Raw genomic sequence first — 15,026 nt, 5'->3', positions numbered from 1 at the left:
GAATCTGTTTTAAGGTTGGAAGGAGTGAGTAGTATCGGTGACATCCTGTCAGTGTGTGCTTTATACCCCCCCTACACAACAGAGGCTCACACTTTCCATGCTCCACCACACTTTGGTTTTGTCATTTCGCTGCGAGTGATTTGCATTGCAGTACATTTGTGGGTGGAACTACAGTATTTTATACACGATTTTGCAACTTTCTTAATTACCAGGCAGCTTATTGGTATTTAAACAAACTCCTAATGACTACAGAAAATAGATAACAGCTTTCAGTTTACTGTGAAGAAGGGAAAATACATTTCAAAAGTGGAACAAATGCAGTTTCCATTCTGAACTGTGTCCAGTATTTGCAATGAAGCCGAGGTGTGGTTCTCCAAGTCAGATGTTGAACTCCTACTTAAGATTTAAAATTCCATGCATTTGGAGGTTGATGTTTCTTTGAATACACCAAAAAAATAAGATGATCACTGCTGAGTCGAGAAAACCTCAAATGGAAACCTACGTCTCAAGGGTTCCCGTTTCTTGTGGCTTCGCTTAAATGAGAAGACACATCTTTGCCGTGTGGTTTGTTTGTCCTAGAAATTAAAGCCAATAGCTAGAATGCAAAATGCAGTAGGTTATTGCACATCACTCTAAATATGATTCATGTTTGAATTTTCCCAGGTATCAGAAGGGTCATTGTGGTCTAATAAATTTGACAAATTTTATGCTGTTGATGGTTCCTCACATTTGTAACTTGTTTTAATTCACTTCAACATTTAAAATATTCATTTTCATGCACGCATTGTATGCACAGCTGCTTAATCCAACACCGAAGGTGTCAAACCTGTGATTCTCTTGTCTGGATGCAAAAATGTAGTTTGTATCTCTGAAAAAATTCTCCAACTAATGATGAGATATTTTGGATTCCATATCAAACTTTCATTTCACACCTACACAACTTGATTTAAATAGAAAACAAAACACAAAACATCTAATTTAATAAATTATAGTTTGACTGTGGTCCCTGTAACTCCCCCACACCACCCTTCTCAAAATGTCAAAAACACGTAGTTTAAAGACTGACCCAGTCAGAAAAGTCTCAGTATCCTTAAGTTTCCGCTCTTCCGTTAAAGTCCGTGCGCTTAAAGGACAGTCCTACAGTTTGTACATTCCAAAAATTGTTGCTCCTTCTTCGTAGTTCACCCATGAAAGATCTGGTACCCAGACACTTAGCTGGTTTCCTTCCTCCAGCTTCATCACCTCTCCCTGCGAGGCCGTGCAGAGGTCAGGCACAATGCGCCTCTCCAGGCTGCAGAAGGCCTGCATCACAGTTTTCTCCTCTTCTGTGTTATTCTTCCTCAGCTTGACCATACTGACCAGTGCCCGCTTATAGTCACTGCTGGAGAAAGTCACCCGTGAGTAGACATAGTAATCACCAGGCTGCAGGATTGTCAACCAAATGCTGTGGTAGTAGTTGATGTTTCGACGCAGTGAGTGTTTGATGTCCCATTGAAGGTAGCCGGCTGGAGACACAGAGGAGGTAAAAGCAGTATTATAGGAAATAGATCTTTTAACAGATTTGTAAAAGTCTTTTTTTTTTTTTTTTTAAATCCAAGTATGTAAAAATCCAAGTTTCATACATGTAATTCTCTTCACTTGCGGATGCTCAACGACCATGCGGGCCAAAGCTCTATAGGCTGGTTTCTGCTCTTCTGTTGAAAGATATGCCACTGAACAGAACAAACATCTTGTCAGAGACATTATTGGGATTGTTATTCGGTAAAAAAAGTATGAAACTAATCAGGAAGGAAATAAACATAAATGAATGTACCTTTTCCTTCAGCTGGAAGATGTTTACCCTACAATGAAAAAGAACATTTTTACAAACGTGTAATATTCATAATAAATTACCTTTCTATTAGTAAGTAGTCTATAACAATAACAGACTGCACTGTTAACATTATGTCTTCTTAACCGAGACCATCTCCTGTACTTCACTTCAAATACAGTTTCATGTTTGTATTCACAAAGTTTTTGAATCACCAGAAAATAGATTTACATATATTTTAGTGGCTTAATCCAAGCAAATTAATGCACATTTAAAATTTGTGAATATGTAAGAATAAAGATTTATCATCATTTGGAAAAACCTTATAAATAGATGAATCTTTGTTTTTTAATGTATATATTTGAACTTCAATTATAACACGATTTCTAGACCAGTAAAACCCGATAATCTAAGATGCAAAGTGTAATATTGAAATTACCTGCCTCAGAACATCAACTATGCTAAACTTATTTCGTATTACATGTATCAAACATACGTATTATACATATATTTAATTAAAAGCCGTATCTACAAAATTTATTTTTACCATTGTTGTGTTGTGGTTCAGATAGAGAAATCCTCCAACTGTCAAGAAAAGCTGCAGCAACACTACAGCAACCAAAAAACGGATGAGAAACTTGTTGTTGCCTTGTGATGGAAGTGGATCCGGGATGCGGACCAGCTGCGACCTGCTGTGGCGTGGGGGCACCGGTGGTGGAGCCAGGCTCGTCTGGTAGGTGTTGATCATGATGGAGAAAGCTGGTGAAAGCTACAGAGACCCAGCGTGCATGACATCCCATGCACTTGTGAACTGTTGTTCTGTCAAGTAGCTGAGCTTTTCTATTGCTGCATCTAGGAAGCTCTGAAACCTTCATGTAGACCTCAAAGAGGCGTGTTGTGTTTGTATGTGCGTGTGTGAATGTGTGTGTATGAGTATCTGTGTTGCCTGTAAGGTATTTATGAACTAATTCCATTCTCTCAAGTATGTATTTCTAAATGCCACACATACATGTCTGGTATGTATTTGCTAGTGTGGCATCACTGTTACATTTTGAGAGTGAAAATACAGAATATTTTATGATATACAGTATATGTATATATATAATTATATGTAAGGTTCATGTAATAAATAAGGATTTACAGTGCCATGAAAGTATTTAATATAGGGATGGATATGCCCAAACACATCTGTGTGGACAGTTTGCACGCTGTGGGTATTTTCTAAGTTATGGATTTGGTCAACAGCAGCTGTAAACCTTTTTTACAGAAATAACACTTTTGTTACGCGTGACTTTTATGAAAAACATCAGCGTAATGAATCCTGTGAATCCTGGGACCAGTAAGGGACATGCTTGTTTTAACTATGCTTGGCTGCGGTGGTCTATTCAAACAAGGAGACCAACTCATGTCAGTCATTGAACTCACAACGCCTGTTTCGGCTCCTGTGAAATGTTTTTGTGTCATTTTCCTACAACAAATATGAGACGAAACATAGGGAAATGGTAATATTACAGTCAGATAATGCTGATGCTGATGTCTTTGCCTCCATGAAGTTGCAAAATAAGCTGACATTAGTCAGCTCTGCCCTGAACTGGGGCATTACTTCCTTTGACATACTTTATTGTAAATAGATGCATAGTCTTTTCTGGGTAGACGGGCCGGTATATCGCCAATGTAATGGTGCGCACATTTTTAAATATATGTCAGTGTTGCACTGCGGTTTGGAACTGCATGTTTTTAAAAAAAAATGCAAACGTATTCAGCTTTATCTTTTGTCTTCTTGAATGTTCAACAAAAACAACAGACACTCTTTTTACTGTCATTTTCGTCATAGATTTGTGGCAGTAGAGACCTCAGTGTGGAAGTAGAGACTTTAGTGTTTCCATTATGCAGCACTTATTATGTGTACTTTAAATATTTTTAGTGTGTACACATTGTTGTAGATAGTGTATACAGTGGAATATATTCATATATTGCTATTAAAGCTAAATCTGTGAACCATAAAAGATTCTTTATTTATCAAAATAATGATATTCCAAAATTCAAAGAAACATTCAGTCCAAGAAACTAAATTTATCATCAGTTCATGGAGTTGCGAGGGCGGATACTGTTCTTATGTAAATCACTAAAGCTGATTTGGGATCTGGATGTACATTCTGGAGCACAATTGTTCAAATCTACAACAACTGCATACACAGAGAACATGCATGAGTTTCCAGAGCATTCATTCAACATGAACAATAAAAGAGCTGACAGACGTATTATTCATGTAAAATTCGTAGCAGGGTGGTGAGAGACCTCAGGGAAATCTGTGTCTTCTAGTTCCTTTGACACGTGAGTTTGTAAAACTGTCATGTCCAAGAAGGAGGTCGTGGTCATTGTGGAACAGAGCAGAGAACTAGTCCCTTTGTGTTGAACACTACTCTCCATGAACAGGCTGGGGTTCCCCACTGCACTTCACAAAGGTCACAAAGCACCTATAAAACTGGGGGGAAAAAAAAGCTCAAAAATTATGGATGGATGTTTGTGCATGCAGAATATAATTACATGAGATAGATTAAAGACTCCAGACCAACCGGCAGAAATGAAGTGGAGACACTTGTTTTTATTGTCTGCTGGGTTTCTTTGTTTGTTAAGGCACTTCGTAATGTCTCATGTGATTAAGCGCTATATAAACAAAGATTGATTGATTGATTATTATACTTAATGTTTGGACAGCGCTGAGGATGTACTTCATCAGATCTTATATAACATACATCTGTCATGTGAATGCCAATCAAAAACCAATGCCACCCTGCTGTGAGCTCTTACTTGGTTGTTGAAGAACATGTAGATGATGGGGTTGACAACAGTGCTGAACTTTGCCAAGATGGAGGGCACCACACTGGCCTCGGGAGTGACGAATCCTGATCTACCAAAGCAGGCCATCAGCGCAATTATGCCGTAGGGCATCCAGCACAGCAGGTAGCAGGAAACCATGGACAACACCATCAACAAAACATGCTGCTCTCTGCGCTGAGCCACCAGCAGGTTGATCTTACCCACCTGGTGTCATAAAAAAAGAATAACAATCGCCTTTACTGTATGTATTTGGCCCCATCCTCTGCATTTCCAAACACCATACGTGCAATATGATAAAAATAACCTGGACTTGATCTTAGGCTGCGTTCAGACCGTAGGCAAATCGAAATTCCAAGTGTCCAAATGGGATCTTGCTCTGTTCAGACTGGACCACATTACTGGCCGATCTGACAGGTTGCCATAGCAACGACCGCACATAGAATGATGTCACAGACAGTCAAGCCCCATCAGTGTGTTTAGAGCTGTTCAGACTGAGACGTATTTGTCCAAGTGGAACTTGAAACCACCTCCCGAAACTGATTTCAATCAGTCATGCAAAAATCCGATTTTGTGTTGTATATGACTGTTCAGACTATAAAAGAGACATCCGCATTCAGTCTGGAGGGGCTAAAAATGTTATTTGGGCTGCCAGTCTGAACGCAACCTTTGGATTCCAGACCCTTGTCAAAACTACCATTTGAATACAACATATTTGAAAAAACATTGTGTTGAATATTAACAGTAATCTGTCTATGTGATAGTAATCACACCACACGGGTTGGGATTCAGTATATTACAGTATTTACATTAGTGTTAACATGACTGGGTATTCCTGCTCCATCTACTGTATATGTAATCTATCCGTACAATTTTAGCCATTCTTAATAGATGATAGAGTATTGACAGTCAAAGTCTTGAAGCTATGGGATCAGCTGTCTTCATTTTAGGTAGGTATCATGAATGCAAAATATATGCGCATCCAGAACTTGAGAATACCCATACTGTTGATATGATTTACTCTCCCCTCCTGACATGGCGGTTTAAGCCACCAGAGGAATCCTCTGTCTGATTGCACAGTTTCTATTGTGAGCCTACGGGCAGGCTCTCATTAAGACAACTGGTGTGCTGTTGAAGACCCATTCATCAGTATAATATTCAAGCCTGCAAAGCCCTTTTCAGCTAGGACTTGCTTTGGTGTAAAGCTTTAAAGAAATGCAGGTGGGTGCTGATATAACAGCAGGTAGACCATAGCATCGTGATTTTTCTGCAATATAAAAATATCTTCAGGGTGATTCATTGCCAGGAGGTCCCTGTTATACGGTATATAATGGACTCAACTCCAGATGATCAATTACAGTAGTGACTGGCGGAGTTATGTAAGCTGTACCGAGGAGAGAATGAGTCACTGGAAACAGAGAGTGTGTAATTTTCTGCCAATAATGAACCCCTTGCACTCCCAGACATTACCTGGGATTACTCTCCCAGTGGATATATTTATTGTGAATGTGAAGCATTTCTTCTAGGACATACGTATGTATCAGTGCTTTTTTTTTAAAAATTACCTCAGAAACAAATGACTAACACATCTAGCGTGACGACCCGTTCTATGTGAATTCACTGAATCAAACTGTAAGAGTTCACTACAGCAGACATTAGAAATTGGAGCTTCCCATGAGCCCCCAGGGTGTCGTTGTTATCAAGGAAATGATCACAGTATGGAATATAATAAAGGCAGACATATGTTGTGTGGTTATGAATGGCAGGTGTCTATTTTTAGATTCATGCTGACTTCAGTGGCTCTCTCTAGTGTGGTCTTTCATACAAGGATGGTTAGTTTCCATTCACACATGAATGAAGCACATTACATTTTTATAACTACTTATCCTGTGTGGGGTTGAAGGGCAGGATGGAGACTGTCCCAGATGACTTTGTCATCAGTTTATCACAAAATCAAATAGAAAGACAAAAAAACAACAAAAAAAACAAACAATCTAACAGCATTTATTTCTGAATACGTAACTCACCCTCCAAACTGCAAACAGGATTCTCCCATAAGAGCAGACCATAAGAAGAAGAGGTAGCAGCAGACAGAAGATGAAGAGGCACAGCACGTATGAGATGCTGCTGGCTGAACGCAGATGCCACTGGACAGAGCATGTCGTGCCGGATCCCTCTGGCCCATAGCTGCTCCAACCCAGCAAGGGCGGCACCGTCCAGACGAGAGAGTAGAGCCAGGAGCCGCCAACGTAGAACCAGGCCTTCCTGAAGTCTGACACGTCAACATTGATGGAACTTAGAATAGTGGTGCAGCGCTCATAGGACAGAGCAGACAGGGACACGAGGGACACAATCCCTTCAAGACAGAAAGGTAGATATGATTAACACATGGGGAATGACTCTGCACCTTTTAAAAATATAATTGTGAAGAAAATAAACACCGGGATGGAAGAAGTTGGGATTTCTTTTTAGCTTTTATTTTTAGCAAAATAAAATAGAAATTAAGAAAGTAAAAAAATCTTTACATTTGTGTAAACATAAGCAGGTCTATGTCTGTTTCTTAAGTATATACTAAAGATGAAAATTATAATAAGACACTAGCTTTTAACAAATCTAGATTTAAATTGGTAGTTTTGAACGGAAACGTTTCACTCCTGGATTGGTGCTTATAAGCTTTTGGTCAAAAAAAAATTTTTTTTTTGTGTTCCAGCTTCAGCTGAGTAGCAGTCACACCCAGGCTTTACACACAGCGCCATCATCGGGCCGGTATCTCAGCGTTCTATCTCAGATAACGAAAGCAGTGACACCAGGGTGTCATTCCATCCCCATGCCGGGCCAATCGGACTGGATTGGGGCAGGTTAGGGTGTTAGGAATGTGGGATTCCTAAATTCCCAGAGGACTGGGAATGGGTTCCATCCGTCCCGCCTTATATGTCATGCTACTCAAATACTATTCAACATTCTCTTCCACAACAAAAGAAATAAACGTATTCGGGGGGGGGGAAATTGTTTCCATGGTAACAAGTTTAATTTTACGCATCCTGTAAACAGAAGTTTTACAGGCCATAACTCATCAATAATCCAATATGTTTCCAGTAAACATTAGGCAGTTTATACGTTTCCCCACAAACTTGGGAGTTGCTGGTTTATTCATTTATTTTTACTGACCATTCACTAGAAATACGCCGCAATTAAATGTTATCGGTTGTTCTTCAGCGAGGCGCACCCGACACGGAGGGGGATCTGAGGGTTTTATACTTTTACGCGCAGACTTTTGTTTCCAGAATCCCTCACACACACAAAAACCCCCACTACTGTGTACTTAAGACAACTAAAACCAGACTAAACAGACAGTTTACCGACGTGTTCGCTCACCAAAGAGGGAATTGGCGAACCCGTACCACTTGCATCCGTGCTCTCCTATGAGCCATCTTCCATGCAGACTCGCAGCGAAGCTGAAGGGCGTCCCGAAGGCGCACACGAACAGGTCGCTCAGACTGATGTTCAACAGGATGAAATTGATGGGCGTCCAGAGGGAACGAAACTTTGCGAAGATGAGAAGAACAAAAAAGTTACTGAGGACGCCGGCTACTAAAATGAAGCCGAGGCATACTGCCACCACCGTGTGGCCGGTCCGGCTCAACCCGCCGGGGCTCTGGGACGCCCTGGTGTCCCACAGGGTGGCGGCGTCGGTGCTGAGGCTGGTGTTGGAGACTGAGCTGTCTGTGGTGCTGAAATTGCAGCCTCGTAAGTGGACGACCATATCAGACAGAGGAGAGCGGAGGGTTGGAGAGGAGGTTGGCACACATAGGAAAACGCTCCAAGCCCCAGGGCAGCTCCACGCGCAATAAGAGCCAATAAAACAGTCATCAGGCTGAGCCTCAGATTTTCCCCTCCATCAGTACCATCTGAATCCCTCCACCCCCTTATTTCTGTCACGCATAAATGCTCACAATGAGGCCGTTTGATGCCAGTGGTCCGCAGGAAGATACCGAGTCCTCCAAACTGATTGCTTTTCAGGATGCAGATGCAGTGCGTTCAAGAGGCATTGTGCTGAGCTCATTTGACACGCCAATCAAATTCGCAAATTGCGCAGGAAATGGAACTTTCTCGTTGGTGTAGGTCACATTAAGGGATTTTCCAGAGTGAGGTTTTAATGTTCCAGTCACCCTGGAGAGAAGGCATCAACCCCCAACCCCCAACCCCTCCATCATTGCACCCTGGTCTGCATCCATCGCTTCCTTGAATCACTGATTGGAGACCATCATCAGACCAACTCTGGTACTCTTCACCTCTGCCTCAGATCAGCCTGATCAGGCCCAACACAAGAGGACAGGAAGGATTAACAGTTCAGGTTCCTCCTAAACATCTGCTGACAATCATATTTTATTACTACTTTTACTCCTTGTTTTACTTTTAATTTGTTTTTGTTTTTTATACACGATTTCTTTTAGGAGAAGAATAAGGATGTATTTCTGCTTCTTCTTGGATGTCACAAGGTTTACACTTTATTTTTCTTTTTTATTCACACCCAGGTATCAGCTTGACAACAATAGAATTTTTTTTTTTTTTGGTAAACTTATAGTTGTGTCAGTCACAGGGTGCTACTTCCTGACATATGGACTCAGGACTAAACTGGGCATGTGGGGAGTAGCCCAGGTGGGTTGTAACTTGTTCCTGTTTGGAGAAAGTGAAAGTGTTACAACTAGCCCACACTGCAACCATCCCAGATGAAGATTCTTATTTATCCAGGTTAAATCTGAAACTCCACTCTTGTCATTAGATGTGAAGAAGCCAATGGGAAGTGAGACGTCTTTAAACCCTTCAGTCAAAGTCCTGTTGCTTTTGATTCAGCCTCTATTGATTGTTTTATGCTTTCTTTAAGTTATTCATTTCCTTGATTCTGACTGACAAAATTATAACCTTAATAAATTGAAACAGTTTGGCAATCCTAGTTTAAAACAGAAAAAGATGTCTGCCAGCAGCACAATGATACGATGTTTGTCACAGGACTAAATGAAGACAGGATTCAATATTCTGAATTTAATTGTTTAATTTATGTATAAATGTCATTAAACAGCAAAAGATTTTCCAATGAGACTCAATTTATAGTTCCCTGTGCTTCTTAAAACAAACAAACAAATATATATATATATATATATATATATATATATATATATAATTTATATATATAATAATATACATAATAATATATATTATATATATTATATTATATATATAAACACAAATAAATAAAAACATCCCAAAAATGAAGCTTTCAAAAGAAGAGGAGTTTGAGGACAAAAACACTTCACTAATGGTGGTGTGGCTGGTGCTCGGTAGACGGGCATGAATGATGGTCTGGGTGGTATTAAACATTCACTGCAGGGCCTCCCCGTCCTGGGCCATTTATAAATGATGTCACTTTGAGCTCCCAGTCAAGTCAGGGGTTGGCATGAGCAGGACTCACAATTTATTCTTCATACCAGATACCTGCGGTCCTCCTGATCCATCTCACCTCCACTGATTTAGACGGCAATGTGGATCTTTTCCTATGAAAAACCCCCTCAACAATCAGCTCCTTGGTTTTGTGTATGATATTATCCATGTGTCCTTTGTTGATTTCCTCCTAATATGAATACTCAGATAATATATACAGTCATGTAACCATGACACTGGAATGTTTTTTTAAATTTTATATTTCTAATCATATCTTTAATCATGGAAGACTTGGCAGCTTGTGGGTAAATGTTTTATTTATGCTTTAATGTTTTTTTTATTTAAACTGAATACCTTGTGTTTCCACAATATCAATGACCAATCAAGCTGGTCAATAACGTCAATTAGAGGCACTGACAGGGTAACTGACACATGTTTCTGGATTATCATCAATAATCCAAAGATAATTTCACTTCAACACAAGGAGAATTGTTAGCAGGAATGACAGACTGAGCCACCATGCTGCCACAACTAAATTACACAAATTAATTACTTCAGAGTAAAGAGAAAAAGCACACTATAAAAATATTCACTAAAAACGTACATTTCTGTAGTGAAAATATCCACTCTACAGAATGCAAGAAATACATTGAAGTAGCTAATGTTATTACTTTACACAACTGAACCTGTGTCTTTCTATCATCAGTTTAAACTAATGTTTAAACTACACGATCAGGTATCAGTATTAATAATTTTTGCTTCATGAAGAAAATAGAAAACCCTTTTTTACATCTCCTTCTTTAGAGGTAATTCACATTGTTTCACATATATCAAGTATCTTGATATTTTAAGAGCTGCTAATATATGAAACACCAATGCTGTGAAACACGATTTCATATTTGTCTGCTCAGAAAGTTTTCACACAACAACATTTTTGCATAGTTCACTGCATACTTTGAAGTTGTCAGGTTTAAGATTACATGAAGAAAGAAAAAAAATAGACGTGACATGACTGTCCCATGACTGTTTCATTGAGTCCTAATAAGGTTAAGTCATCTCAGTGATTCTAAACATGAATATTTACACACTGAAGAGGCTTCTGGCTTCACACTTTCACTTAATACTGGTCCATATAATAAAGGCCCGATAAGAGAGAGTGCACGGTTAAAACATGAAAAGTTTTCATCCAGCTTCGCTCGAGAGGGAGCAGCAGCGTAGACAGCGCTCCAAGATCTGCCAGAGGAATGATGGAGTTGAAGAACAGGTTTGTCAGGGATTGTATCCTTCCAGAAAGTTCACTCCAGTTTATAAATACTGAGGTGCTGAGGTCACTTTACCAAGAAGCAGAAGAAGAGGGGCAGCAAGCAGTTTCCTGTGAGTCTGTACATATAGTACGACACTCAGTGCGATGAGAAAATATCTAAGATCTACCACAGTTAATGGGGAAAACATGGTGTATTCATAGAGCCACAGGCTGTCGGTGTAGCTGAAGCTGATCCCTCTGCTGCTCCGGCCGCTGTCTTCAGTACCAGTACAAGTCCTTCTTGTCCAGATGCCGTCCTGGCAGAGATGAGGCAAAATGCCATTGATTTCTAAACATTTCTAATATATGAACACATGTGGATTAAAATATAAAAAAAACAGTGGTTATCTTTTTTTCACAAATAACAAAATGCATATATTTCCAAAAGGACATCAAGAACTTCATGGTAATCAATAAATACTTCACCTGCACTATGAATAGTTTATCCTATCCTTATTTTCAAATTTAATCATTACATTATTTTAAGGAGAAATAATTCTGATGTGGCTTCATGTTCTTTGGTCAGACTTTCATCTACTCTTTGAAATTAAATCATGGGATTAAGGATCATGTCGGTTCATGATCCTTAATCCCTCTAAGAGAGGAAAAACAATTAACTACTAACTATTCATAACAACATTTAGAAGCTCACCAGTAGATACGTTCCCTTTTTAGTTGATCTCATAATTAATATGAAGTTGTTTGATTTTTGTGGATATTCTAATGTCTGATCAAAATACGTTTTTCTATGGGACCTTTTTAGAAATGTCACATTGCAGTTGAAGCCTTACCAGGTTCAAAGCCCACAGTGGGGTCCATGGACTCTCTAAATCCTTGCGGCATTGTCCAGCTGGGATGCAGATCTGGTTTGGAGCTGCAGGCCATGCTAGGTCCCATGTCACCCTGATCATTGTGCAGTAGGTTGAGCAGAGATGTGGTGTATTGCTGTCCGGTAACACCCAGCCCTTCTGGTGACAGGGAGTAAGCGAGAGGTGCCAACGCTGGACCTTCTCCTGCCCTGGTAGTGAATGAGTGCCAAGAGTCGGGGACATCGTCTGCATGACTGAACGGCAAGTGGCGACCGGAAGAAGGGACCTGTGGCCCAGAAAACGGGTCAACGGCACTCCCCTGGCAGGAGCTAGTTCTCTCTGGGGGGTTAAAGATATAGGCTGCTTTAGGAGGATGTTTGGGATTGACTGGTCCATTTGCACGATCGTACTGTGCTGGTTTTGTGTGTGCTTACCCAATTTAATAGGCTTCCGGACTCTCTTCACTTTTGCTGCTGGTGCCTTGGTGTTGGACACATTGCTGAGAGCACGACTGAAGTGAGCGTCTACCATGCTGCTAGTATCCCCATGGAAGTAAGTCAGGATGACGTACTGAGAGTGTTTCTCCACCTTCACAGCCATCGTACAGTCAGTTTCTCCCTCCATGCATCAGCTGTGACTGAAAACAAAACAGGATCATTTAAAGATGTTCTTTTCTGATCATGTGACTTCCAGGTTTTGGATTACCTTGCAATTATCTCAGCAAGAAAATATGGTTTTTCGTTTTGTTTGTTTTGTCTTTGCAGTCATTAAAAAAAAAAGATTTAAATCACATTTCACTTAATCAGTTTCTGAGATTTGTCGGATGCTAGCGCCAACATCACTTTACTTTCCTGTTTGTGCTATTTTGGCTACACAACCTTTCATCTGGTCTATTTTTGACAACAAAATGACGTCTTTAGTTGGTAAAAGTTGTTTAGAATCCATTTAATGAACCATTTTCATTTCATCTTATTGACTTAAGTGTTCTTCAGATGAGTGGATTGCCTTTTACCTAGTTCCATAGAAGACGTACTTCCAGCTGAACTTACTCTGATGACTCACCACATCAACAGCTAATGGCTTCCCTTGAAACAGGTTGAGCGTCAAATGCGCTAACACAGACAAACTGAAAAGAGCACCTTCCGTTTATTTAAATTGAACAGCTCTGAAAATCTGTTTGTATGCTCAGTGATCCATTTATCCCAAGGTGGTAACGTTTTGTGATTTTTACAAAATAGAATATATATTGCACGGGTTTTCAATGCAGGCTGTTTCATGTCTGTTTCCTGGGTTGGGATTAGATGTAACTGATCAACATGTGTGAGTATGTATCTGTCCCATACAAAACAAAACAAAAAGCACTGGTCCAGCAATTTCTTAAATAATCTACTTGTCTTACCTGGTCCAACGATCAACCAAAGATGACTATAGTCTGTGTTGTCGCATTGACTGGATGATCAAAACTGGTCTTCACTCAAATGAGCAGCAGCCACACTTGCATGTAAGAAGCATTGCTCGGTTTGAGCTTAAACATCAGAGATATCGATAAAGTTTGAAAATCCAATGTCACCCTTCTTTCCTTCCTTCTTCTCTGCTACAGACAAAACATTTTGCTCTCTGAGCCTCATAATCTACTTGATGTCTTCGACTCAGAGGGTGTGGGACGCTCGGTGAATGCAGACAGTTATGGGCAGAATGTCACCCAGCCAGTTCCTCCTGAACCTGAATGGCACCCTGTTAAAACATTTCTCAAAACACACGAAAGTTAAAAGGCAGTTGTTCTGAAGTAATTTGGGGTTCAAATTCAAATTTATGATATGGCAACATGAACTGAACCTCATTAACATATGAAGAAGTGTAACAAAAAAGGACTTCCACATCTGAAGAACCCATAACTTCCATGTGGCTTTCATTGTTACCACTGCATCCTATAGCTTTTTCTCTCATAAAAAATATGGAGGAATGCAGTTATCAATAAACATGACGGGGTTGCATTGTCCATTCCATTTCATTGGAGGTCAGGGGTCTGTAGGGTCCAATCAAGTCCCCCCCCATCAGACTCAGCAAACCATGTATTAATGGATCTTGCTTTGTGCACATGGCCACAATCAGAAGGGGCCTACCCTAAACAGAAGACTTCTCTTCAATAGAACTAAAGGTTGAAGCCCAACCCCTGAAAAACTAACCCATACCATTATCCCTCCTCCATCAAACTTTACAGTTGTCACAATGCAGTGAGGGAGCAACATTCTCCTGGTGTCTGCCAAACCCAGACCTGTACAATCAGATTGTTAGACAGAGAAAGATCATTTGTCCCTGCACAGAACACGTTTCCTCTGCTGCAGAGTCTGGTGGCAGCGTGTTCATGGCTACATCTGGATAAATGTTTTTACTTTTCAATAATACCACCTTCAGTTGATGCAAGACAATTTAGTAGGGAAGACATTTCAATAACAATACTTCACTTAAATTCATTGATCTCTTCAGGACCATCTGTTGTTAGGTTAATGTTTAAGTGCAAGCTCCATGGTTTGGGACTTGACTTTATACACGTGTGGTATTGTGTCTGAAAGCAACGCCTGTTAAATCTTCAAGAGGCTTATCCTAATACTTTTATCCATAGGAGTGAATATATTTCAGAAGGCATATAGATGTGTTTTAACACTGTTACAAATACTGACTTCTTCATTCCATTTCATTTGAAAACTCCTCACAACTTTATTTTGTTTTACTATTACAACTTTATTGTTCAGCTGAATATTTCAGGCAATCATTTCAGAGTTGAACATAAAACAGATTGAAGGTTTTTATTCATCGACTGACAGAA

General features: G+C 39.9%; 3 protein-coding genes across 4 annotated transcripts; all 3 read right to left on the bottom strand.

The window, feature by feature from the left end:
- Positions 1-8: 8 nt before the first annotated feature.
- Positions 9-3,800, bottom strand: cd40lg (CD40 ligand). The gene is made up of 4 exons (XM_068326301.1): positions 2,358-3,800; positions 1,814-1,841; positions 1,623-1,712; positions 9-1,505 (listed from the first exon to the last, which is right to left on the bottom strand). Exons 1-4 carry the CDS (start codon positions 2,556-2,558, stop codon positions 1,138-1,140), a joined length of 687 nt encoding a protein of 228 aa, XP_068182402.1. The 5' UTR covers positions 2,559-3,800; the 3' UTR covers positions 9-1,137.
- Positions 3,801-3,805: 5 nt separating this feature from the next.
- tmtops3a (teleost multiple tissue opsin 3a) lies at positions 3,806-8,411 on the bottom strand. Its single transcript, XM_068326300.1, has 4 exons — positions 8,024-8,411; positions 6,676-7,004; positions 4,622-4,855; positions 3,806-4,295 (listed from the first exon to the last, which is right to left on the bottom strand). The coding sequence occupies exons 1-4, from the start codon at positions 8,409-8,411 to the stop codon at positions 4,230-4,232; spliced, it is 1,017 nt and encodes a 338-aa protein (XP_068182401.1). The 3' UTR covers positions 3,806-4,229.
- A 1,507-nt stretch (positions 8,412-9,918) lies between these two features.
- Positions 9,919-13,822, bottom strand: si:dkeyp-11e3.1 (transcription cofactor vestigial-like protein 1). Of its 2 annotated transcripts, none has more exons than XM_068326081.1 (4): positions 13,599-13,822; positions 12,634-12,836; positions 12,182-12,538; positions 9,919-11,689 (listed from the first exon to the last, which is right to left on the bottom strand). In XM_068326081.1, exons 2-4 carry the CDS (start codon positions 12,821-12,823, stop codon positions 11,610-11,612), a joined length of 627 nt encoding a protein of 208 aa, XP_068182182.1. In that variant the 5' UTR covers positions 12,824-12,836; positions 13,599-13,822; the 3' UTR covers positions 9,919-11,609. The 2 variants fall into 2 exon arrangements, with proteins under 2 accessions (XP_068182182.1, XP_068182183.1); XM_068326082.1 differs by having other exon boundaries at positions 9,919-11,647.
- Between the last annotated feature and the right edge of the window lie 1,204 nt (positions 13,823-15,026).

This window comes from Antennarius striatus, chromosome 10, assembly GCF_040054535.1.
Source record: "Antennarius striatus isolate MH-2024 chromosome 10, ASM4005453v1, whole genome shotgun sequence".
NCBI lineage: Eukaryota > Metazoa > Chordata > Actinopteri > Lophiiformes > Antennariidae > Antennarius > Antennarius striatus.
This window is presented reverse-complemented; position numbering and strand designations above follow the sequence as displayed.

Excerpts from the sequence above, each read along its gene's own strand:
- cd40lg (XM_068326301.1), bottom strand. The coding sequence starts at position 2,558 with ATGATCAACACCTACCAGACGAGCCTGGCTCCACCACCGGTGCCCCCA. Across the intron at positions 1,842-2,357 it reads TGAACCACAACACAACAATG|GGTAAACATCTTCCAGCTGA; the intron begins GTAAAAATAAAT and ends TTTTCATTGTAG. Across the intron at positions 1,713-1,813 it reads TCTTCCAGCTGAAGGAAAAG|TGGCATATCTTTCAACAGAA; the intron begins GTACATTCATTT and ends TGTTCTGTTCAG.
- tmtops3a (XM_068326300.1), bottom strand. The coding sequence starts at position 8,411 with ATGGTCGTCCACTTACGAGGCTGCAATTTCAGCACCACAGACAGCTCA. Across the intron at positions 7,005-8,023 it reads GTTCGCCAATTCCCTCTTTG|GGATTGTGTCCCTCGTGTCC; the intron begins GTGAGCGAACAC and ends TCTGTCTTGAAG. Across the intron at positions 4,296-4,621 it reads ACATGTTCTTCAACAACCAA|TTTTATAGGTGCTTTGTGAC; the intron begins GTAAGAGCTCAC and ends TTTTCCCCCCAG.
- si:dkeyp-11e3.1 (XM_068326081.1), bottom strand. The coding sequence starts at position 12,823 with ATGGAGGGAGAAACTGACTGTACGATGGCTGTGAAGGTGGAGAAACAC. Across the intron at positions 12,539-12,633 it reads CCGGAAGCCTATTAAATTGG|AGAGAACTAGCTCCTGCCAG; the intron begins GTAAGCACACAC and ends TTAACCCCCCAG. Across the intron at positions 11,690-12,181 it reads CACTGTGGGCTTTGAACCTG|AAATGTTTAGAAATCAATGG; the intron begins GTAAGGCTTCAA and ends TTCATATATTAG.